Source organism: Nicrophorus vespilloides, unplaced genomic scaffold (assembly GCF_001412225.1).
Source record: "Nicrophorus vespilloides isolate i.1.1-1 unplaced genomic scaffold, Nicve_v1.0, whole genome shotgun sequence".
In the NCBI taxonomy this organism is placed as follows: Eukaryota; Metazoa; Arthropoda; class Insecta; order Coleoptera; family Silphidae; genus Nicrophorus; species Nicrophorus vespilloides.
Genome location: NW_017097600.1, coordinates 138,088 through 165,880, shown reverse-complemented (window position 1 = coordinate 165,880; position 27,793 = coordinate 138,088). Strand labels below are relative to the sequence as shown.

General features: G+C 31.2%; 1 protein-coding gene across 3 annotated transcripts in view; it reads left to right on the top strand.

The window, feature by feature from the left end:
* LOC108560537 (neuropilin and tolloid-like protein 2) overlaps window positions 1–27,793 on the top strand; it is a 103,169-nt gene that overhangs the window by 63,536 nt on the left and 11,840 nt on the right. For all 3 annotated transcript variants that reach the window (XM_017918126.1, XM_017918125.1, XM_017918127.1), the window contains exons 3-4: window positions 1,667–1,867; window positions 25,722–25,985. In XM_017918126.1, the coding sequence (XP_017773615.1) occupies window positions 1,667–1,867; window positions 25,722–25,985 (465 nt within the window). The remainder of the gene's footprint in view (window positions 1–1,666; window positions 1,868–25,721; window positions 25,986–27,793) is intronic.

Genomic DNA, 27,793 nt, shown 5'->3' with positions numbered 1-27,793 from the left:
AATATATACTTTTTACTCACAAAAGTTTCACTTTTACCCCCAAAAATTTCATTTTTACCCCATTTTGGGTAATTTACCCCGGTTCTCCGCTGATTTAATAGGACTGGAGGACAGGTCTGTCGACGCTAATCGGTCGTAGAGTAGTCATTTCGTCATTGTATTTGACCTGAAAGTTAAGTATGATTTAAAGATGGAATAGTATATGTGGGGAAGGCACCTCTTAATTTTTTATAACAGCCATTCATGCCACACCCTATCGAAAACCTGAGATATGTCCAGGAATGCAGCGGAACAGTATCTCCTCTCCTCAAGACTTCTGCTAATCTCGTCTACTACACGATGTACCTGCTCCACAGTACCGTGACGTTCACGGTCACCAATCTGGTGATAATATTATACCTTTTCCGAGATATGCAACCGATTTTTAAATATTGATTGATACAAGTGTTGCATTAGTAATATATTAATCTAGAACACTAAGAAATATGGAATACAGTGGAACCTCGCATAACGAGCTAAATGAATTGTAAGAAAAATGACTTGCTTAACGAGCGACGTTTCGCATAGCCAGTGACGATGAGAAGAGAAGTCACAGATTGTGCGTCTGCTACATCATTTTTAAAACATGTGTGCACATATTATGTGTATAATATGTTTCAAAAATCCGGAAATTTTGGAATTGATTAAACTCGTTAAGCGAAGTTCTGTAAGGAATACAAAAAAAATCGTCTTTTATTGTGTATTTATTTATATTTTGCTGAATGTTTGCAAATCGTTTATTCCAAATGGAATTCTGAACGCAATGTTTGCTCTGTGGTGCGCATTATCCTCCAATTGCTTATTTTATATGATTGTGGTATAATAAAGTTGGGATGGAAAACTGGGCTCCAAACACAAGCAACGACAGAATTGCCGTAAACCAATTTAATAAATATATTACAAGGCAAGCCCCTGTTCATATTTATTTAGGTAATACATTTTCATTAAGTTACGTTATTGTTGGCGCCAGTCGCTATATTTCATTTTCTTCTTCAATCTTGTCTCGAATAACGTTCGCAATATTAAATTAAAAAAAATATTTAAACAAAAAAAAATCTTAAAAGTTATTTCAGTTAAACTCAATTAATATTAACATTATAAATGCAGAAAAAGCAATAACTTAATTGGAACTTTTTTTTTTCGTTTCAATTCCAATAATTAAAATATTCAATTATTGCAAATAAATATATAAAAATTATATGAAATAATATACGAAAACATCAGTATCATTTAATAATAACTGAAATAAATCAATAACATAAATTACAAATATAAATACAATAATGAACAATACTTTTGATATATTCCATTTTGTTATGTATAAACTTTATTTTAATATATTATCTTAAGAATTTTAAAACTCTTTTAAGCAAAAAATCTTGAATTTTACAATAAGAAAAAAAAGTATCATTTTTCATAATTGGCTCAATGGCTTTGTGCATGAATCTAAAGAAATAATCAATAATAATTAGATAAATCGTACCCAATTTAATGATATTATTTTGCACTCGATATGGTAAGAGTGGGAGGGTTCGTTCTTTAATGAAATTTTAATTGGATTATTCTTTCATTGATAAAGAGGGTCACGATGCGAGATGGAAAGGATAATCTAATTTGCATGTTCTAGGTGATGGAGGTGGCCGCGAGGTGACCACTGTGTTCCCTGAGATGCCCCAGGGCGACATGAATGCTCCAAGGCAGATGCTCAGCCCTCAAGATCCTTGTCATGCTTTCGTGGACGTCGACCTGGAAAAACAGGAGTTCTTCAGTCCTGCATATCCGGCCCAGATCTATCCAAATCACACCGATTGCGTTCTAGTACTCGAAGGTATTTTATTTATATTTATCTTTGCTGTTATTTCGTTTCCACACGCCTTATTTTAAAACGTTCAAAATGTTAGTTCTTTTGATCAAATATTTAATGATCATTGTTTTCCATTTCAATGTAATATATTTTTATTAGAATCGAACATTTAATTGAATAATTGAACGGGCAAAGCTATTTCGTTGTAATTAGAAACTTAATACAAATTGATATTTAATTAGTAGGTAATTAGAAAATTAAATTGCAATTGACTATCTAACATGTTTGAGTAATAATTATAGTTAATATACGGGTAGAGTTCAGAAATATTTTCTGAAGCTTTGTAACTGGATAATTGGAAATGGATCAATTACAGATGGAAGCAAGTAAAAAAAAACAAAAGTGTCAGTTTTTAATTGGATTTTATTGTTGTTAGATTTTCATTTCAAATAAATATGAGAGCCCTGAGAGCAGTATCAATTCTTGCGATTGTAAATGAAATTAATCTTCATCATATTTAACAATGATAAATAACGTTTACACAAAAGCGATATTACTTTTTCATTGTATATATGTTGATGTAATTTAGTTTAATGAAACTTTATACATTGAACAAAAACAAATAAAAAAGGCACACATTTGGAATGGGTCAACAAAAAAAAAAGAATGGAAGTACCGGAGAATGGAAAATTTCGACGCAGCAGCACGCGAATTGCGGCCCTTTATTTTCATTCCATTCGGTTCTCTCCTTTTATTTTATTCCCTACATCCTTAAGGACTGGATGTTTGCAGCGTCATGCCGTAACTTGGCCATTCTCCTTGCCTTAAGACTTTTCCTTCTTGACAAATCGGCCTTATCTTGAAACGCCTACTTATCTGATCCTGATGCCTACAGATTTTCAGTCTGCAAGCAACTTCCAACCTGCACACAATTTCCACCAAACCAGGATAATTACGAACGTTCTATTTAAATATAACGTAATTAAAATGAACAAACTTTTATAATGAAACTTGATGCTGCTCATTCACGGTAGAAGAACTGTTAATTAATTAAAAGAAATATTTTCTTCTCATTTTACAAATTAAAAACTTGTGTTAATCGATGTACGTGGAACTCATAAAACTATTTGTAACTTGGTTATGGTTAGTGGTAATGAAAATACGATATAATTGAACATTGATAAAAACAGCAAGTAAATATTTATTTCTAACTTTTTTACTTTTTTTAATTTGGGTTAAATTTTGTCAAATGCTAACAATTATTGATCTTAAATTGGATTTTTTTTTACATTAAATGGGACTTGAACTTCATCATATCAAAGCTTCGTTAACGGAGGTAATGTTAACTGAAGTATGACAATATTAGATTATGTTAAAAATAAATGCTTAAAATATTTTATATTTTGAAGAAAATATCGGCACAGTTTCCAACTTTTACCATTTGTAGCATTAATAGCCAAATACAGCTTTGATATAAAAGAAACACAAAGCCCTTAAACGCTTTCATTTGTAGGCCTTAATTCCATAATTAAAGTCATAACATGTCGTTCACACGATCAATAAAAACCCTTGCTAAATTCACCTATTGATTTCATGTATTGCTAAAATATATACTATAAAAATACATACTTTTATATAAACACTGATAAATTTTAAATATTTCTTCTACTGACATAATTTATAATGTTTATCTTGTATAGGGCGATTAATAGCCGAATGGTCAAGTCGCTCTACCCACGATTCCGTGCGCGCCGGTTCGAATTTCGTGTCACGGGATTCAAATATCTCTGGACACTGTGGAATGTCTCGTAGTTATGTTGTGGAATCCTAGTGGAGTTTTTAAGGAATACTGGAGGTGAAGTTGGAGTTTAATAAACACTTTATTATTCTCTATTATAAGATTATTAATAACTTTTATGTCTAGATTCCAGTTGCTAAGTTTGTTACTACGGTTTTTATGAGTTTAACTAGGAATCGGGAGGACTCTCCTCTAAGACTAAAACTAACTTGGACAAACGACTAGCTAGGACTAGGACTATCCATGACTTGGACTCTGACTCTTTTAGGACTCTTCTTGTATTACACAAACATTATGTTATATAGTAGTAAATTGGCGTAGTGGGAGTACAATATTTGGTAAAGGAAGATAGTACCAAACTTTACCTAATCATTAATTGATTAGACAGATGTACATATTAGTAGTCATTATCGAATAGTTCTTTTGAATTTGTTCACAACATGGTGATTAACAATAGTTATTAAGAATAGTCGTTACACAATGATTAGTTATGGGATCTTGCTAAGTAGTATTTATACTAAGTCATAATGACTTATTTATAAATAACACCAGGCCCTTTGTGAGCCCTCTCGGTGCTTGCAGCAATAGGGCCATCGTTCATCACAGATGGACAGTGAAATGAATGAGGTTCAGCATATGGACCTTTAGCCAAGTCCATGGACAATGACAGTATTAAGGATAGCAGCAAGATACACAAATCAATATACTGAAGTTAACCTACAAGACGGTAGCCAACCTACAATATACAGAAGAATATAATGCTAAAAACTTCCATTGGGAAGTTTACCACAAACAACTGTCTACCGCCATTAGATTTAATTAATATTCGCAGGAATAACATTGTAAATTAAATATACTATGACATAACAAACAAAATCTTGTATAAAGAAAGAACATCAAAATGATAGATCTAAAATATTGGGGAAAAACCTATGTAATGAACATTCAATTTATTGTAAATTACACTCGATCCTCTTTTTATGCGTACTATTTTTATGCGGTTTTGAAGTTATGCGTTTTTTCATTTCAACAAGCATTTTTTTTAAATAACTATTTTAGACAATTTTGACACGTTTTGATACAAATTTGGTTTGCCAATTTGTGTCAAATCGAAAAAGATGATAATTCTGAACAAGCATTCAAGTTTCAACGCAAGCTTCAGAATTGCTTTTGTGGATATCAGGAATTGTACAAAAAAAAATAGCAAAGCCATCGCAAAGTTTAATCACTGATTATATTGTCAAAGGGAAAAAATCAACATGTGAAGTTGAGACTAATTTTACTTGTGAAGAATCATTATCTTCTGGACATAGATCTGATATGCTGACTATCTCTTCTAGTGATTAAAGTGATTTCGATCCAGTTCGAAAATTATGCCGAACACTCTCATATAGCGACGATAATTCTAAAGAAAAAAATGTGAAGAAAGATTAACTTTCATAAANNNNTATTTTTCTGAAATTTAATAAACTTGTCTATGATTGTTAACGTTTTTATAAAATTATAAATAAACATTTCAGAAAGAATATAGTAGGAGTAATTATTTTTCTAAAATTTAATAAACCCTTTTTTATGCGATTTTTGGTATATTGTAACTCATTGATTTACTTTTATTTGGTTTTAAAAAGTTATGGAACGTATCCTTTATTTTTATACGTGTGTCTAGTCCATTTTTGCGCAATTTATTTTTATGCGTTTTCCTGTGGAACGTATCTACCGCATAAAAAGAAAACCAAGTGTAAGTATATGATTACATGATTCTCAAAAGAATTGCATGCACCAATAGTAAATTTAATTTACTGGTTATAAAAAGTAATGCAATATGAAAAATCTAAGTAGAAGTGTTCGAGTATCGATGTATATATTACTGAATACAAATGTTGTAATTAAAATTTGTACAAAATATCATTAAAAAAATACATATATTCATTATATTAATATTAATATTTATTATGAATATAAAATATATACTAACTAAATATTTATATAAACAGATTATTATAATTAATTTGTTTAATGCAATATCCGATATAGAATTATAATTTGTTTATTATTGCACTTTTGCATATTGAATATTTTGAAGTGACCATTCAGTTTAATTTGCATTGGGAATAATCGTTACAAGTCTGTGTATTCTGGTTACGTAAACCATTCATAAATTCTCGCATTAAATTGTACATGTAGATCTAATTATGAGCAATATAGCGCGAATTAATAATTATATGTGTCCATTTTATGAAATAGAGAAAGGTATTATATAATTATTGAAATTTCTTTATGCATTTCGATATTTTCATGAGTCGGCTTTTTCTGGAGTATCCAAGTGAAATTAAATATTTGCTCGAGACAAATCGAAGGTATATCAAACTCAAACAGGCAGCAGCTTTAGCTTTAGATTAGATGAGTACTTCAAACATACTAAATTGCTATTGATTTAAGTTGCAACAGGAAAAGAATTTCGATCGTTATTAAATTGAAAGGCAATATTATCAAAGTCTGCTTGCATGTGACGTAATAAAGTTATTGGATAATTAATAGTTGATGTTTGATAAATTATAGTTCAGTTCTGGTGAGGGTAGGTTTTGATACCAAGAACGAATAATTATTAATATGGAACACTCAAAAGCGGCGGTCGTGCATGAACAAAAGCTTTTAGCTGTAATTTAGAACTTGCATGTAGTTTAAGGCAAAAATTTACTATACATTTTTAATGATTGTTATAATTTCAAGTACTTCACTTTATGGCCTTCTCAATTTAAGTTCATTTATAAATTTATGGATTTCACAGTTTTATAGCTTATACACTATTATACACTATTATAAAAATCAAATACATTTTCAGATATAAGAAATTATTTAATAATATGTGTAGAAAGATCAAATGCTCTAATATTTTCTTAATAAATAGACAACAAAAACTAAATCTGTTCAATTGTATTTTTTGAAAAAATACAAATTTTCTTTATTCTTCGTAATCAACTTAAAAGATGAAGATTATTAACAATATTTCACATATTCTAAAACAGTTATTCTATTAATTTATTAATTAATTAATTAACAGTTATTAAATTAATAAATTAAATCTCTGGCAAAAAAAAATCATTTTACGAAAACAACTTTGTCGCTGAAAAATCCTGTAAAAAGAAACATAGAACTTAATGAAAATAAGCAAAAAAGAATAATATCAAGTCATGGTTATAGTTTTGAAATTATTTTAACTGAACAAATTAAAAGTAATAATAAATAATGGCATGTTTTTACGAATTGAATAAATTTTACTTTTCTTATGAAATAATGATATTATAATTATATGATTTCAGTTTTGTTTATTTGATTGCATTCAAAATAGAGCAAAACGTCTTCAGTTCATTTAGTTTGATTAAATTAAAAAACACAAAATACTAAACCAAGGATCTTTAATTTAAGTATCATAAATGTTCAATGAAATGCTTTATTTTTTGTGTACATAATTACAAACACAATTTTGTTACCAACTTTTCCTATCCATATTTATTTTTGTTCTGCGGAGATTACGGTTCGTTTAAAACGTATTTATTTTCAGTAAATGAATTTTCGTGAATTTCATATGGTTTAAAATGTAAAATGGAATATGGTCGAACGAGGATAGAAAATGAAAGTAATGTGTTATTGCCTGAAGGCAAAGAACAACGCTGAAATACGAGAATATTTGCATGTGTAATTTCTGAAGAGATACCGCAATGTAATGGAATGTTTAAACTGATATTTCTCACAAGATCAATATTATATGAGGTCCGCATGTTTAACGAAATTATTTTGTGCAAATCGTGCTTGAATTCGGTCATAAGTGAAGTTGGAGTTCTGCAGATGAATATAGACCAGTCGTCGAAAGTGTGCAATGGCTGTGGTCGAAATGAACATCCTGAACGTGACAACACCTGCAGGCTTCGTGCAGGATTTGCACAGCGTTGGGAATGTCTCAGGTTTACGGTTTCCTCTATCTGACAGTTCCCGGGGCATATTTGTAGTGCGGTAATTAATAGTTTGGATTTTGGATCCGAATTATTGCTGATCTTATCACAACATGCCTTACACGTATTCACACTTATGCATAATCAATGGTTAATTAATTCGACCCTCGCTTAACGTTCGATCGGAAATCCAACCAAAAAAAAACATAATCTGACAACACAAGCGATAACACAAAATACGATTAATATTAAATAACTGTTTCAACGTTTTGTATTATATTTATTTCAGTGCAAAGAATTAAATTAAATGAATAAAAACCTATCTAAAGTTAACTTCAAAAAAGGTTAATATTAACTTTTATATGTTATGAAATAACAATTAATCAATGGACACAATTATAATTTTACTACAATTAACCGTTGAAATCAATAAAAAAGAAAGAAGCTTTATTATTAATTTACGATAATTAAGCGTTAAAATGAATGAAAAAGAAACAAGCTTTATTGTCTTTAAAAAAATCTGAAACTTCCTTCGTTTTTAAAGGTTTGCTAGTTTTGGAACTGAAATTAGATTCAGAAATACATCTTTGGCTTTCTTTTATTTGATATTGCTTCTTCACTATCAGAATTTGTATCATCATCATTTTTTTTTATTAGAAATGCTTTTATTTATAAAAAAAAAATATATATAAGTTTTAGCTGTTGCTGGTATATAAATAAGATTTAGCTGTAATCCTAAGATGTTTTATTGACTATAATAACATAACATCAACATTTGGTGACCTGTATCACTAGAATGGTAGAAAGCTTTTGGTATCTTTTGAACATGATATATGTAGGTTGCCATGATAAATTTGGGTTGCTTTTCAATAGAGATTTTGGCACGTCTCCAACGCGGCAGCAACGGCGGACCCAGGATGCGCTGCCCTCTCTCTCTCTCTATGGACTCTCTAGAGCAGTCCCTGAAGATAAGTCACTTCACTTATCTCGGTGAATAACCTCGATATAAATTTAACTATTGAATATGTGCCTCGCATTCCATATTACTTATAGAACGAAAATATAATTCTCTATTACATCTTAACATTTTTTTTTTACTAAAAAAAAACTATATAAAATCGTCAATACAACAAATCTTAGATTGTATCTACTTGCAATAGCAATAATTTTATGATTGTCATAAATATTATTGTGTAATAAGTGAAGCTAAATATTTTGTTGTAAATGTAGATTTTTCTTGAAAGGAAATCTTTAGTATTTAATAAAAATAAATTATCTGCAAGTACATTTCATTTCGTTTTCCATTAATGTAACAGAGTTTCAGATAATTGTATGCTATTATACTAGATCAATGTCAATTTTACCGTTTTTAATCCACATATGTGATGATTATTTTAATAAAATATTTCTTAAATTTAATAAATAGTATGTGGTGCTCACTCCAGCCCGCAACTGGTACTTCGGGAAGGTCTGATAAGGGTACTACCTGGTTAGGGTATATAAGCTGCAACATATCTGTACCCGGCCTCTTTTCTCTTATTCTCTCTTGTCTCTTCCTGTGTCTCAATAACATGTACGGTTCCCTGTATTATCTCGTTTGTATTCTCTGTGTTGGTTCTCGGGCCTCGGACAACTTATACCGTAAGAACCCTTTGTATCCTATGTATCACTGCAGTGTAACTAGCCATGATTTACTCTAATAAATATTATACTACGAGCATCTCCAAATTGGTGACCCCGACGTGATCGATTTGAAAACGAAATGGAGAACGCTCATGTAGTAACAACTTTTTACGACATGGCAACACACTTCCTACGATATCATGGCAACACACCGTTCATAAGACCTTCGACAACATCTTCATAGGCGAAACAACAACATCGACAAACTGGATCAATAAGCGATACGACGATTATCACCGATACGACTCCATAATGACCATACCCTGCTCTAGCGGAGAACCCCATCACGGTAATACAATTATTATTGCCGATGTGACTGTCCAGCAGCGACAAATCCCCTGGACATCTGGAACCCAACATCCTTCTACATATGGCTCATTATGTGCACCGAAATCAAGCGTTTCAGCTGGTGACCCTTACCCTTCGACAAGCTAGGCATCATCCGGAGTTCAATTCGACGACGATTCCGAATTCATTCGCTCCACGGATCAAATTACTAGCAAGGGGATACTGTGCTGCTCACTCCAGCTCGCTTATATGACGTCACCTACAATCTCGGCACGGTGCGCCTCACTCCAGCCCGCAACTGGTACTCCGGGAAGGTCTGATAAAGGTACTACTTGGTTAGTGTATATAAGCTGAAACTAACTCGGCCTTTTTGCTCTTTACTCTTTTCTCTTATTCTCTCTTCGTGTGTCTTAATAACATGTAAGATTCTCTGTATTATCTCGTGCGTATTCTCTGTGTTGGTTCTTGAGCCTCGGACAACTTATACCGTAAGAACTCTTTGTATAATATGTATCTCACTGCAGTGTAACTATCCATGATTAATACTAATAAACATTATACTACAAGTATATTTAGTTTAGTGTGAAATGAACAGTTTCTATAGTTAATTGTTTATAAGAGAAAACAAATTCATAATAAATATTATAAGATTCATTAAATTCAAAAATACGAGCGTTTTAATTAAGATATTAACATTGGAATATATTATGTTTGAGAAACTTGCAAAAACACACAAAGCTTCATAGAAATAATTCAAAATGCTAGAACGGAAGGGAACGCATTGCAGCATACATCATACACACGTATACACGCGAAACCCCAAAATTAGTGCCCCAAAGGATGCGTTGAATTATGAACTTGAACCAACATTAATATTTACGGTAGAGTTGGTCCAACCGACTGAAAGCTCTCGTTTCCCATCTTTCACTGCCATCGCGTATTTTTTCCGCCTCACACATCTCCCTGACCGGAATTTACGACTAGCGTGCATATTTTTTGAAATGAAAATACCGTTCTTTTGTGTTATTCCATCTCTATATTCCATCTCAATTCAGTCTTCTCGCATTTCTATAAGATTTTCAGCGTGAAAAGTCACCAACTTCAGTGCATTTGCAAAAAATGATATTTTCTAGACGATCGCTTACTATAGAAGTACAAACATTTTAGAATTTAATATATTATATTTCGTACCAACTATTTGTATTAAATAATAATATTTCATGAGAATGTTCGAAGTGTAATAATTTTAATAGTATTTTTTGAACATTTTATATAATACCAATATTTCATACGTATCAAACCTTTTGGAGATTTTGTTAGATCATAGTTGATAATTTCAATAAGTTATACGTGCAAGTTGCCGTGTGCATCTATATATCTTTTTGTTATTCTTTTTAAATTTTAAATTAAGTTTTTCAAAAATGTTAATAATATTAGAAAAAGGAATTGCTGGGTTCATTTTATTTTCTAATTATGGACTTATATTCAAATCTTATGCAAATAGAAAATTACTCAATTTGTAGCATGAATAATGGAATTGAATATTTGATTTAATAAAATCAAAGTAAATTGATATTAGACGGTTTATATTTCATTTATAGTAGACATAAGATTGTGTTGTCCTTTGTGTTTCATGTTGAATTAATCTTGAGGTTAAATTTTTCAACAGTAAATAAATCCTCCAAGCCCAGACATGGATAATTAATATTAGGTAACTGCAACATTAAGCGATATTTGTACAAGACGTACTCGTGTTATACTCGTCTCTACTGAGACGAGACAAATACTTTATAGTCAAGCATGTTTCATGTAATTCATTTGTAGAACCCCTGGAAAAGGTCAACGTTGAAATGTACACATTTACCATTATATATTCTGCTTATAAAATGCTTTCTTCTTAAGTAGTTTAATAATGAAAGTACTTATAACATTACGTCTAGGTGTAATGATTAAAGCCACTTATATTGTAGCTGTAGCAGAGGAAACTTTTCCCACATTTTTATAACTTAAAACAATAAGAAATTACCATACCAAGATTATCTTCAGGAACTTAATTATAAGGAATTCTCATTACGATGGAAAATGACAAATATAAACAAATAACATTCATATTAATGTCTTATTTATTTGTACAAGCTTACTGTTGAGAACTGCGATTTTAGAACGTACGCAAACAAGAAAAAATAAAACGCGATTCAAAATTGTTTATTCAAATGTTGTTTCATCCCAAAGGGTCGATGTGTGCAAACACAAATATGTGATGCAAATGCGATGTTGCGGATTTGAATTCTGTTTTATAATAACGCGTAAATGACGGAGGGGTGCAAATAAAAAATGCTAGGAGGGCGGATGGGCAATAAATTACGATGGAAATGTAATCGGAAAACAAACCGGGTAAAAGAATGCGGGAATTTTATCGAGTGGGGAATTGTTTTTTCGACAGTGTATCGACTATTTATGTATCTAGTTGGTTTACAAATCGCAATTATCTAAACATAACTTGCGTTTCGTGATTCAACTATTAGATCGTTATGCAATTACATAGAATTGTAACATTACAAAAATTGTACGTTCAATTTTTGTAATGTATAATTTGTATTGCAATTATTATGTGAAAGATTGTTCGGCTAATGATAGAAGTTTGATGTCTGTTGTCTAAGAAGTTTTAGATGGAAATGGGTTGTCTTTGTATGAAACATTGTAATGTAGGCAATTGTTTAGCGGATTATTAATTGCCTATGTATTTGCTTTGCATACATTAAGTAAGGGTTACGACTGAACCACCCCTACTTTAGTAATTAACTATATTACTCGCATCTCAATTGTACACCAGTCTACACGATATATGAGTTAGATTCGGATTCCATCTTTTCCTCTCAAAAAGTATTGTTAATAACTAGAAATGGTGCGAACTGGTTAATTATTTAGAAATTTATATGTTCTACTACTGTTGTTTACTTGAAACAATGAAAATTAAAAATGTGTCATCATGTATCAAAAATTGATTAAATTTACTAGAAGTGTGAGTAATTTCGTCGGAAGATGATAATTCAGGAATAAGACGAGGGTATTTGAGTATACTAATTTATATATAAGACGAGTAGAAGTCAGGAATTATACGACAAAATGTCTGTATTTAGAGAGAAGTAAGTCACAAATTAATAAGGAAGAGACCTTTTTTAAAAAACAGTTTTCGAATCCAAAATTTTCTACAAAAACCGGTTTTTAACAAAATTTCTAAAAACTAGAAAAAGATCTCTCACTTGTCTTTGTTCAAACATTCTGTGGATTTTGTAAATCCAAGACAAGTCTTACCAATTTCGTTTATTTTTTCTCTTGAATTAATTGAACTGATAATTAATTGAATGAATTTCAGTTTTCAAATTTTTCAATTCACGTAACAGAAATTCAATTATGCCTTCACTTGTTATTAAATTTGCATCACCTGCTAAACGTATTGGTCCTCAAACTATATGGAGCTTTACCCTAAATAACAATTGGTTGTTATGTACTGCTATTAATACCGAAATGACACAATTTCGCATTGTTCCTCAAAGTTGGTACTCCTGACATTATGTCTCTTATTCCAATATTCTTTCGAGCAAAAAGATCAATTTGAAGTGTACATATTATTCTTGAATATTAAAAATCATATTGTAGAAGAGTTATAATAGGAATAAGCGTTTGAGGGCAATTATTTCTCGAGAAAGCCCTTTCTTAAAGAGCGCTGCACTTGGTGATCTCATTACAAAATAATAAAAACGGAACGGCTGCAAGAAAAGAGGAAAATAAAAAGATTAATTTGTGTGTGTAACAAGGCGAGACATTAGGAACTCGCGGGACTTGGTGTGCTGTTGAGGGCCTCGGAGGGCTGATTAATGGGGCTAATTCCGAGGGCGCCGGAGTCACTGCAGTCGTCCAATCGGTCTCTGGACCCTGTTTGTACACAGTCTGGACGTGTTATTGCAGGCAAAGCCTTATCACAGATTACGGTTCTAATTTGCGGATTACGTGGATATATACACACTGCATCGTTTTGCACCGACTAAAAACGGTCCACATGAATGAGTGTGGTGTAGTACAATTATTCCCAGATTCTGGTCGGTGCAAACCCAGTCCCAATCCATTCTGGTTCCAAATCCAGGTCCTCTACACTCCACGGTATTAAATGATATTTCAACGCCTTCTTACCTAATGGCTCCTATAATTTATCGGGGACGTTACTATCATCAGGTTTAATCTTAACTAATTGGACTGGGCTTACGTCCCTAGCAAAGATTCCGCATCGAAATGAAAACTATTTATTTGCACTGTAATTACAGAATTATTAAATAAATATTACAATCAATAGAAATGTTTGAACTGCAGCACTGAAAATTATTTGGACTACAATTTTTAATTCAATTATTGTTTATTATTTTTTCAGTTTGATGTGAGATTTAAACTTTGAATCTTTATGTGAGAATTTCGTAACGTAGATAACGTTGGAACAAAGGCCGACGTGACTTTTTGATACTTATTAGTATATAGCAGAGATAAATACCATCGAATAGATTACTATTAAGTCTGCATCATATTTTCAATGAGGTCCTGACAAGATCTAGTACTTTGTAGACGCTTAATAACTTTAAAAACTTCAACTAATCATATTTACTTAAAAATAAAATAGTAACTACGATAGATTATATATTTATTACTAGATTTCCTTTCGATTGGTATTTTACTTAAAAAAAACATTACTTTGTCTTATCTGGCGTGTAAATGCGTGTAAATTACTATAGTATTACAAATGATTTTGGAATGTGCACTACATACATGTATGTAATCAGTATGTATGTCATACATAATATATTTATTATACTACATTTATATATTTGCAGATATATGTGTTATAAATAATGTTATCATTTGCAGGCTACCATGAGTTTATAATTAACTGCCACATATATAAATAAAGTCCATTAAATTTGAATATTTATTGTAGTCAATAATAGAGATATCCGCATCAAGCAGAAACACACATAATTTACGAGCTTCCTCAGAATGTTTTAATTCGAAGTAATTGCGCGTTGCTACGTGCTAAAATAAATGAAATTCATTAGTAATTGAGGGCGATGGTGTGAGCCATTGAATTGATTTGTTTTTATGGAACAATTTCGCTTAAATTTTGTCAATATCATATTTCATTTCAAAGGCTGATGTTAAAATAAACCAGAATATGCTACACAGTAATTATATGGATTTAATGGGTCATTTGATAATGATTTCACAGAAATTTGTTGTTTCTGCTTTGCTACAAACGTATGGAAATACGTATTCAGCAAACTCTATTTGATGTACGATTGACCATCAGTCGAATTTTCCTATTAAACACAATTTCCAACGTATAAATCCTTCTTTGCGATTGATTCGTTTTGCAATTTGTATTGTTTCTGAGCGATTTGCTGCAGTTGTTTCGTGCATAGAAATTGATTTACTATTAGAATTTGGCGAGGCGATGTGTTCTACGGATGCTTTCATGATCGCCATCGTCGTTTTAATGTTTCCTGTCCTGGCTTTGGGCCATTAACTGTAGATATTGAAACACGATATCGCCCATTAATGCGTTCACAGATGGGTGTATCGAAATCCAGGCTGCTGCACCTATTTAAATTAAAAAACCTGGAACTGCAATTTGACGATAACAACAACAAAAATATTCATAAAAATGCAAATAAAACCATCTTCATTTTATGTTGCATCAAATATATATTATTAATTACGATACATTTTTTTTTCTCATATTATATAATATGCAGAGTTTTATTTAAAAGCACATAAAAACAAATATTATTAATAGAAATTTCACATAAGTATTTATGTTTGATGGACTTTAATCTTTGTACGTTTCAATACAAATTATCTGAGTGCTCTTCGTTCCATACAATTACTAGGATGTTAGTAGTTTGCAGTGAAGTTTGAACGACCTAAACCTATCACGAAGATGCATCACTGAAAACTATTTTGTTAATCACATATCAAACAGTATGCATACTAGTTTAGTATTTATTGAATTGTAATTTATTGGCACTGCGAGTAGAAGGGACAACGCTGGAAACAATTCAGTTAACAGAAGTTTGGAATAACGATTAAATCACGACAGGTAAACTTTAACACAACCGCTACAACTATACAAATTATATATTATTTATTTTTAAACTCTTGCAAATAGTAAAACTAAAATATATATAATGTACGACAATCAATTTATAATTTAACAAAGAAAATAATTAAAATGTAACGTTTTTCAAGCCGTATTATATTTAATCCGGACTGATCGAAACCGCTCTATCCGAGAAACTATTGCTTCATTGTAAAGTGTTACAATATTTGTGGATGCGCCGGGCTTTTGTGATTGTACGCTAAGCTAACAGAAAGTTTTACATGTAACCTCTACCAAATAAATGGGCGAAGGGCGTTGTGGAGGTGCGACATTTATTTTCCAATCTTGACATTCACAAAATTCGCAATATTTGTATAGACGAGAGTTCGTTTTATAAATCGAGGGGTGTTGAAAAGCGTGGCGCTTAAGTGTATTCAGTCATGATGGCGATAAACGTTGTTTCATTCCTCATTCTATTTCTGTCGTTCTCGCTCGAATTCCAGGATAACGTGAATTTAGTGTGAATGTCACATGGAGGATATACAATACCCGAGTCCCGTACTCACGCATGAATGCCGATCGTAACCCTAATTGACCAGCTTTACCGTTCAATTCACAATAATTCGATAACATTTCCAATTCATTAAGTAAAAATTGCAGTGCCGATACTTACATGAAATACTATTATTGCACATTATAGATGTTTCCTACTTTTTAATTTTTAACTTACAACTAAGGTTGCTCAGTCTCGATATTGTTTTTAATCCCGAGACACGAGACAACTGTTTAAGGTATTCCCGGGAATTCTCGGGAAATTAAAAGAAAAGTCGTTTCATTAAACATTCAGTAAATAATATCATGACTGATTTTGAACAACAACTTTTTTCCATTCAAACACGGTGAAGTTTACGCCATACTCTAGTTGTTTATATAACTTGTATTGATTCGTGGAGGTCTCTTGTTACTTTTTATAATGGTTTATATAGAAAGTGCGGATAATAAAACTTCGTAGAGATTTGTTATACATAATTTGTTTCAACAACAAACGCGAATTATATTAGTCAAAGCAGACACTTATTATAATCATATTTAAATAAAGATGATAAAAAAAATCGAATATGGTTAATATATTCAAAGTCAATATTGAAATTTCTTGAGTCACGAATGATAATTCCCGGGTATCGAGACTATATATTTTTGCAAGAGTCCCGGGTATTAAGCAACACTACTTACAACTTATTATTAATAATATTTCACTAACAAATGTAATTATAAATCTTATAATTATTACACAAATTTATTCATTATTTGCTATCATATTTTTACAAAGAATTAATTTGGTATTGTTTCGAGTAAAAGTAATACAGATAATGTGAAATGGTATTCCTTTATCGTAAATTCGAGTCGACGATAAAAAACTACTAACAACATGCTATTTTCCAAAGAAGATTCAAATGGCTTAGAACAAGAGAAATCGTTTTGAATTATTTCTTTCCCTTTTGTTGTCTTTGTTGCTGTCTCCCGGTATTATGTTACATTTGCATGTGTTGTCTCTACTTACGATCGATAACAATTTACATATGAGACTGTTTGGATTTGTATAGAAAAACAATACGTTTACTATATTCATTTAAATGCCAAATGCACAATAATCTAGATATAGAATATAATTATTTTTTTTATAAATTTTATATTGATCCTTGCAAGATTTTCATTATAAAAACGTAAATTTACCAAGAAGTTGCATATTAAAAAAAAGTTATAATTAATATTTATTGCAACAATGGAAACACCAAAACGTAACCTGCATACAATAATATAAGTATAAATAAATCAAATTACACTGCTGCAAATGTCTAAAAAGTTATATTTTGTAACAAATATTATTAAAAAAATAGACTTATTTACCTCTAAGAGGAATGGTAAAGTCGCCCTACCACGATAATACCGAAAACGGTTCAAATCCTGGTCAAGCTAGGCCCTTTGTGAGCCCTCTTGGTGCTTGCAGCAATAGGGCCATCTTTCATCACAGATGGACAGTGTAATGAATGAGGTTGATGATATGAACCTTCACCCAAGTCGATGGACAAGGACAGTGTTAAGGATATCAGCAGATTCACAGTGAAAGGAAATAGTGGAATCGCAGAAGTTAACCTAGAAGACGACAGCCAACCAACAAATTAAAATCAAATCATCATAATGGTAACTATCCACCGAGAAAGATTACCTACCTTATGACAACCTCGATCTTAAATTTACTCAATGTTCACATTGATAAACAGATTGTGAATAAAATTACACGAGATAAAAAAAATTACCTCTAATCCACTGTTATCATAAAATATAATGTCAATATTGATGAATAAACTAAACTAACTTTTCAGGACTAAAAGAAAGACATTAACAATTACAATTTCAATAAAATGGAACAGTAATTTCTGAATAAACTCATTCACGATTTTTTGGTTGATTTAATCAGATTCTGATATTATTATTTTTTGTTTCTAAAACTTGGATATAAGTCAAATACTAAATATTAATATGTACAGTGGTGCGTTCGCTGTGCGAGGCGTTCGTTATGCGAGGCACCACTGTACTTTATACACAATATATAATATAATCATGAACCTAAATATGTACGTTAAACGAATGTTCTATAGACTGCGTTCGCGTAACGTACGTACAAATGATAAAATTTAATTATTCTTCCGATATAAAGGAAGTCGTGTAGAGTTATAATGTAATTTCAATTTATTATGTTGCCATGACATTTTTGTATATAAAATTTAAATTAGAGTGTACACAGTTAACGCGTTGCAGCGTGTATGAAAATTGAACATGGAAAAAGGGGTTGCTGATGGATAAAGTAGGAAAACATAAACTTGCATTTCACAGGTCGAAAAACATTTCCATATTAATAACGTAGTGCTTGCTGGGAGGGTGGATGAATCTGCTAAATAATACTATGAAAACATAAACATTTCACGCGAAATTGATTTCTAACGCACGATAGGGGCGGTCGGAGGTTGAGGAGAGGCAGTGACGGCTGTCTACACTACAGAGGATTATATTAACCCGAGACAACGGAACGAGGCCGTAAAAAGGGATGCGGGGCGAACGCACACACAAAAAATATATAAAAGTGGAGAGAGAGAGAGAGAGAGAGATGGGAGTGGATGGATATGGGATCCTCGACTTCCCAAAGAGCTCACCCTTCCACAAACATTCCTATTTGTTATGGTTCAACCTACGTATAGATTTGTTGCGTGAGTGGCCCATAGAAAAGCATACACTCACGTCTGCATAAAGTTTCATTACTACTCCCCTTTCGCGCATTTCTTCACGACCCACAAAAGGATACAATCCGATTTATTTATTTTCCTCATAAAAACACAATCAAACACGGTGGAACCAGCGAGAAAATAGGATTGCCCTTACGTTTTATGTCTGCCGAGTATCTTTAATTATACACTTTACCGATTTCAGCTTCAATATTCTATCTCCATTTTTTTTCTCTGGTTCAATCAAGTAAATTCCCGAAGAATAACACAATCGACCCATTGTCACAATGAAAAGAAAGAACTGGGCAAACTGTTAAATAACCTGAGAGATGCTAAACGCTAATGAAATAAATTAAAAAAAAAGTGGAGGAATTGCAAGTGCAATCGTGCAAACGTATGCAGTCGAATAATGGGTATTAACGATTTTGCTAAAATCCGTTCATATTTCATTCATCCACTCACACATATTTTGTTCTGATATTTCTGAATGCTGAATACTAGGTTAAATAATATTGGTAAAAAAAAATCATAAAAAGAATATTTCGTTTATTAAAATCTGATGCCTGAATAGCATTATCCAGGAACAATTGTGTTAATACAATTGAAAGCCCGACAACCCAAATTCCGTTAATCAAATTCCCGACGTTCGAAATCCCGATTGTATCGAACCCCCGACAACCTTAATCCTGAATATATCAAAATCCCGACTATATTAAAATCCCGACAAACATAATCCCGACTGTATGAAAATCTCGACTATATCGAAAATGTCTACAATAACATTTTTAAATTATTCCGAAGCGTAATCACTTTTAAATTGTTATTAATAATTAATAACAACAATTAATAATTTATTCTTATTAATAATAAAAATTTAGTTAGCACATGGTGATTACGCTTCGAAATAATTTGAAAATGTTATTGTAGAAATTTTCATTATAGTCGGGATTATGGTTGTCAGGATTTTGATACATTCGGGATTTCAAACGTCGGGATTTCGATTGACGGGATTTCGGTTCTCTGGCTTTCGATATAGACTCGTTAATACATAGCATGTATACACATGTAAACAATAAGTTATTAATGTTATTACTGTTAGCTTTCTTTTGAATTTAGATTTCTAATTTCGGTTCTGCGCTATAGATCAAATGAAAGCAAAGACGTATTTTATGATAAAAACGTATTATAAAATAGAAATGCATGTGAATATATTACATTTTCATGAGGAAATATATTTATCTATTTCCTGCACCAAATCAAATGGATTAAACTCATCAAATTCTATATTTTAATAATAAAAACATTTACTGCAATAACCAGAAAATTAAATAAATAATGACAAATATTGCGTAACTGAAAAAAATCTATATAATAAATAATAACTGATGTTTGATAATAGCAATAGTTATAGAAATTCTAATTCTGTAAATCGATTGCAAATTATGATAATTTACCAAATTCGAAACTAATTTGTAAACGATCAAACCATGTGGACATTCTAAACTAAATCTAGCACAATTTACTAATTGAAATGTAAATTTAATTCATCATGTTTGCACCCGAAAATGATTTATTGTTACTCAATATTTTTATTTATTCGCTGCTAGATGTTACAATATTTAATGATTTAATGATAAATAAATATTGTTAATGGATGTAGAGATTATTTACATTTTAATGAAGGCTAATTTACATGAATAACGTTAATTTTCAGTTGATATAATATCCGATTAAAATAATGCAACAAATTAATTATCATTCAAATGCTAATGATGAATATTGAATATTTTTATACGTTGAGATATAGATTCGATTAAATTTATTAATTATGTTTACCTTTAATTAAATTCACTAATCAAACAAAATATTTGACAGTTATTGTAATTTAATTTAGGTTTAGGTAATTAATAATTATAATAATAGTAAAGTAACCTCTATTGTTAATATACAGTTAAAATACAGCCAAACGGATACAATCACAGCAATTTTTCAGTACTTCTAACATTTCCCATACATCCAACTTTAATATGCATCTTTTGTAGACAATACCACAATATATCTACTATAGTTTCTAATAAAATCACTGAAATGTGAAAACACTATTTTTTCGATCGTTAATTTATAATTATTTCATCTTTGAACACGTATTGCAGCCAAATTTCCTATTCATCCAACTTTAATATGTATCATTTGGTTATATTCAATCTGCTATAATTTCTGAAAAAATCACTAATATATGATTTCTATAATTTTCCACTTTAAAAATGTAGACTTTAATCAAATGGAATGATATTAATTAAAGTAACTTTATATAATGAAATGTTAGAAAGATGCGGACTGCAGATCTTGTGAAATACGATTTCCACGTTATTTTAATATAATTCCATTGGGTCGGACCCCATGATTTAGCAGTCATTTCCAGTCGTTAATGCAACATTTGCTCGACGGTTTTGCTTATGGAGGCGCGGCCTTCCTGTTCATTTTTCAGTAATTCATTTCTCCTTTTTATTCTCACTTTTTACATCATCCCATTTTGCCGTTTATGCAAAATGTCTCAACTGGTCCTAATGGTGCGTAAGCAATAACGAAACGCAGAAAAAAAATGGTACAGAATCCGTTGTTATTTTTGTTTCGAGGCTTCATTAACGCCCTTTAATTGTAGGGACTGATAGCGGACGAGGGTGGAAAAAAGTATATATATAAACGCCTGTCCAAAATGACGGCGAAAACCGGTGGGGCGAAAGCATTAGGGTGAAAATTTATTATTTTGAGATACACACGTATATGACCTATTTATATTTATTTTTCTTTTTCATTCCTCTTCCGTGAAAGAGGATTTTTTTTCGTCGGTATTTCAACGATATATCGTTATTTGTTTTTATTTCATTTTTGGTAAATATTTTCAGAAGCGCAGATAGATTAATCTTTTATTTTGCTTTATGAAGCATTGCTGAAAACATGATGTATATTACGTGCGCAAGTTTATTTTTTTATTTGTAAACATTGGACATTTTTTAATTACATTAAAACATCTTTTTACATTTTTTCGACTTTTGTCGAATATAAATATAAATTTTATTAATATACAGACATTTTTATTATTGAAGTTAATATTTTATGAGATACAGTAAAACCTCGCTTAACGAGCACCTCGAATAACGAGAATTTCGCTTAACGAATAACGTTTCGCATAACGAGTGAGAAGAGAAATACAGGATTGCTCGCCTGTTACATCATTTTTAGAACTTGTGTATTATGTGTATTTTTGAATATGTTTCACTATACGAGTAAAAAATCCGGAAATTTTGGAATGGATTAAACTCGTTAAGCGAGGTTTCACTGTACTTGCAGGTGTTCATGCATGTGTTCAATAAAAAATCACAGGTGTTAACGTAGTTGGTTCTTATCTACGCATTTATTTTAAATATAATTGTTTGTTAAAGTTATTTACTTCTGTAAAGTATTTATGTATTTCTTATATTAAGAAATTAAAATTAAAAAAAAATAAATTTCATTAATATACAGAAATCATAAATTATTATTTTTAATTATAAATTTAATTATAGTTAGAAATATGACGTTAATGAAGGTTAATATCTTGTAATATTATACAGAATTATTTAATGGTTTCTTGTTGAAAGAAAACCTTTTTGCGAGTCGCTGACTTCGCAATTAAAATGTGTTTATAATTACCATGGAATTAATTAATCTGATATGTTTGCGTATACATAAAGGCCGACTGAGAAGTAATCAATTTAATTGTCCGTGTATACTTTCGGTATAAATGGGATAAAAGGTACAATGAGAAAACATTTGTTTGACAAGCGATTTATCATTTTGCGGTAAATTGCTACATCCAAGAAGCGACGTTCATAAATCTTCTATGAAACTAAAGAAAGCTTTCAATTTGAATGGAAACCAGTTGACGGGTTGCTCTCATTCCACTTACCAGACCTCGATCTTCATCTTAACTCACCCTTTTTTTTTGCTTGCATACATTCGCATACCTTCATACCCACGGTCTTTTGAACCACAAAAGAAATAGAATAATTGATTTTTTTTTGTCGTGCAGACTAACTTGAAGGCCATTTGTTTAATACTGGGACGTGTCCATTCCTTAACTTATTCTAATCAACACCCATTTTTGCTGTCGACCCATGTCATTCCAAGTGACAACTTAATTTAGTTACACCAGTCTCCATTCATTTTAAATGAACTTTGAACTTGAATACACTTAAAACATGAAACAATTGATTAAGTTAATTAAGTCCTAATGCAGCTTAAATCTTATTTGATTATAATTTATTTCATCTTCGATTATTCGGTATTTCAGTTTCTCAAATTTATTTACGGTAAATTTCAAAATTTAGATTTAATATTAATATTCATTAGTTTGCATTTTCATATTATTTTCTTGTATACTTAAACAAAACGTTTTGAATTGCTCAAGTTTTTATTTTAAAAATTTACATACAGACTACCTAATTATAAGTTATTAAAAGCAATTTTCTTGATGCAAAGAGGGGGAGCTCAGTAATTTGGTAAATGGAAAGAGGGTAGCGCCATAAATTTCGCTTGTGCAAGCTCTAGTTTCGGTACAATGCTCAAGGTCAATGTAAAATGTATGTAAACCGTAAATATTTAATACTAATCGTGAATAATAAAACTTGTAGACTTCTTTTACACAAATGTAAAGAGATATTATATTAATAAATGATAGTAATTAGCAATGACAGAATATTCATAGTATTCATGTAATAAATGTAGTCCTCAACTTTATAAATTAACGTGAATTTATAATAATAGTATTACGTATTTTGTTACAATTTATAAGGACATAATAAATTTTCATTGGCATTCTACCTATTGCAGTATTTTCAAGTGCACTTTTCAATAAGAGGAAAGCAGTCGCGGCAAAAGGTACTTATTTTATTGTAAAGTGTATTTTTGGTCAAAATAATCCGTCTATAGCAAATACGTTCATAAAATATCATCAATATTTCAATTTTGGTTTCCCAAATTTTGAAAGAATAGATTACATTTTAAAACTAATTACATTGTCGAGAGTCGGAAAAATCTAGATATTAAGATTATAAAGTGAACAATGTCTGAAGAAATAAATCTTATTTAATGCGCAATATAAAGTAATCGAGTCTAATTAGGGGGTGATGAGAGAAATGCACGTAAAGCGGAGCAAAGAGATTCCCATTTATTATAATCTCAGCGACTTTAAATTGCCAGCAACTTTGTACAAAGATAATGAAACGATAATCGATTTTATATGTAGTTTATGAAATAGACTAACTGCTGCTTTACAAGCAGGTTCATACACAGGTGTTCACATAGGTGTTTCTTATCTTTGTAACTGCAACTAATTCGTAGGTGTTTAATAAAAATGCAACAAATACAACAATTTTTATATTTAAAATAAACTCAGCTGGTGCATCCACCATTTCTCCACAATCTGAATAGCTCTTTGTATATACAAAGGAAGAAGTACAAATTACCAGCTAATAGGTAACCAGTGTAATGGTAACTTAAAACCAGTTCTCATTAAATAAATATGTAAATAAAATAATTTATTCATATACTTATACTTATTTTCTTTTTACTATGATACTTGACTTTCATTATTTCCCTTTTGCTTTTGTGAAAACTGGCGTTATACAAATAGCGTTGATCCTCACTTGGCACTCGAGATTAACATTTAACGATCTGCAGATTTCCACGTTTTACAATAACCTAGGCACAAATCAAACAAAACATTTGTACCTAATAGCACATTCTATAAGCACGGAAACGTAAAGCACCATTTATACTTTGTAACGATTGTATGGATCATTAGTCGGGGATTTTATTTATCTTTAAAGCTTTAAACATTGATTCTAATTCAAACGTAAACAACATTTTCAATTACAGTGAAACTTCGAATACAATACGTTTGTTTAACTTTGCTATATTTTTTCATGTTCGAGCACCCAATTATCTCAATATATAACATTTTAAGTGTCTTTTAAAAGATCTTATTGGTAATTAGTTATAATACCAATTAAATTGTTCCATTTATAATAGTACATATACAAATATAATCGATAATAGTCAATCCAATAAAGAAATATTATTATTATTATTTGGAATCCACTAGCTCAGATAAATCCGCATGTTTTTTTTTTTAAATTTAAACAGAGCTAAATTTTGTGTTCATTTTTCAAGTTTTTGTTCGAGTTTGAAATCTATTGAAATTTCGAGGGTTCACTTTTAATAACGTTTGGGTTCCTAATCTAGACAATCATTTTCTCTAATTACATTTGCATTATAATAATTATGTAAAATTGTAAATATTTTCCTTAATTATAATCTCTTTAAATCTACAGTTGAGTGATACATTTTGATTGATATGTAGAAGTTATAAGAAAGTATCCATGTAAATCATGTGAAGTACAAACTATAGAGGGAGCCAAAAAAAATGTGAGTTGAAAAGAAAATGTGGGACGTGTTTACAAATAACTACGTAACGAGACGTGTTCAGCGGAAAGTTTTTTGGCGAGCATAAAGCGCGATGATACATCACCGAGCTCAACATGATATATGCTCTACCATCGCTCTACCCTGCATTTATACTCTTATTGAAAACTTCAGTCCATGCAAGACGAGCCATCTCTTCAAAAATATTGACCAAGACACCGTCTCGCCAACATCTCTTCATCAATGCAATGTTTTTTTTTGCTTGTTGCAGCTCCCGAGGGCCACCTGATAAAACTGGATTTTCGGGATTGGTTCGAACTGGAGCCCAGTCAGGATTGCAGGAACGATTACCTGGAGGTTCGGGATGGCGCTCACGGCTACAACAATCTGATGATGCAACCCTTTTGCGGTTTCGATTTTCCGCCGATGCTCACGTCCTCAGACCGTCATCTCTGGATTCATTTCCGGTCAGACGAGAACATCGAGTACAGAGGATTCAAAGCCGTCTACGAATTCGTACCCAGACCTACATCATGTAAGTGACAAATCGTAGTTCTCTATTTATATTATTACTTTTGAACCAAATCGCATCCATATTTTCATCCATTATATATTTCTTGCAGAGAGTGGAACCGACATTAATTTCGTTCCGGTTTACGGTTACGTTCCAAGTAAATGTTTATCGTTCCTGATTCGGTTTCGGTTCGTCTAAAAATTTCGGTTCCGCTTCAGTTCCGATTGAAATTAAAATCGAAAAAAAAAAGCAATTTAAATTCGTTATAGTTAAAATTTAGAATACAGTCAAATATCAATTTTGGTTTAACGGTTCTATTAAAAATCCTGTTAATTTCGTTTACGGTTTTCGGTTCGGTTCCGGTTCGACTCTCTGATTTCTTGTATTTCAAGTACAACAGTTTGCTTAAACTTAATACATCAATAAATTTCCATAGACGAAATCTATACACAATGTTGATAATTCCTAACATATTTATTTATATTGGAATAAATATTATTGTATTAAAATTAATATTAATAACTTCTCTTGCAAATGTTATACAATTTCTACATTTTGCCTATTTGAATTTGTTCAATTATTTGAATGATTAATTTAAATATTCACTTTGAAAAATATAGAATACGAAACGTTGTAAATCATATAAAATGTATGTCCAGAATAAACTTCTTGGAATAACTGTCGACTGAGCTCGAATATCACAAAGTGGACAAACTAGTTGTATATCACATGTAGATATCACATATCATTCATATTTAATGTACGCTGGCATCCGAGTAATACCAGTCGCAAACCGATAAATCTCGGCGACACGCAACGCGCATTTCCAACCGTCATAATAAACCGACGCCGACGGGATCATCGACGCGTCGCGACGCCCCAGAACCCGGCGCGTCCACCCAAAAATAAACAGGCCACCCATTGTGATGGCGAAACACGGGAAACAAACATTTCGCAGTAGGTTGGACCCGTTCAGAATTAAAACGAGTGAAATCACAATACACGCTGCGCTCTATATGCTCTGCTATTTAACAGATGAACCACATTCGCCTGTGGAACACTCCGATCCATCATAAAATGCAGCCGGGGATAACGAATTTTATTTCCCGTCAGATGGTGAAATCTTACATACAATGAAGCATTTCGTTTAGTGAAAACAGTGGTGGGTAAAAATAGCTCTGGTTGAATAGGATGCATATAAAATACGTGAAAGGATGTTGCTATGAAGCCCTGCAATGTTTCATCGTTATCTGCGGCGAGGATGGCTGATACACATTTTACAATTTATTGTCGCGCAGAGATTGCAATCTGACGTGCCAACGCATTGATCCGTCGGGATGAAATACAAAATTTACGAGTAATTATGTTTGGAAATTGAAAAAATAGGCCATGTCAGACCCATAAAACAGATACATTTGCAAATTTATTTATTCAACTGTTTTTATGGCCTCTTATTTTACCGCTTCTGTAAGCAAATACACGGATTTTAACGTTTTTAAATGAATAACTACAGTAAATATAATAACTACGGTCGAAACTAAAGAAAATCCCATAGAAATTGTAAAATAAATTTGTAGTATATTGAGTTTTTAATTAAGTGAATATTTGTATGTTATATTATGAGACATTATAATGTCGCTATTAAGGTTATATATTTTCCTTTGGAATAATAAAATGTATCGTTTTGGCCTAGAATTCTTATAATAACAATGAAGATTCCTCGAATTTTTCAAGTACATACAGCTTTTTATAGTTTTTTTCTCGCAATTTTCATTGCATTCTTATGTTTCAAAAGATAATTAAAATATATTACATGGCTAGAATTTAAA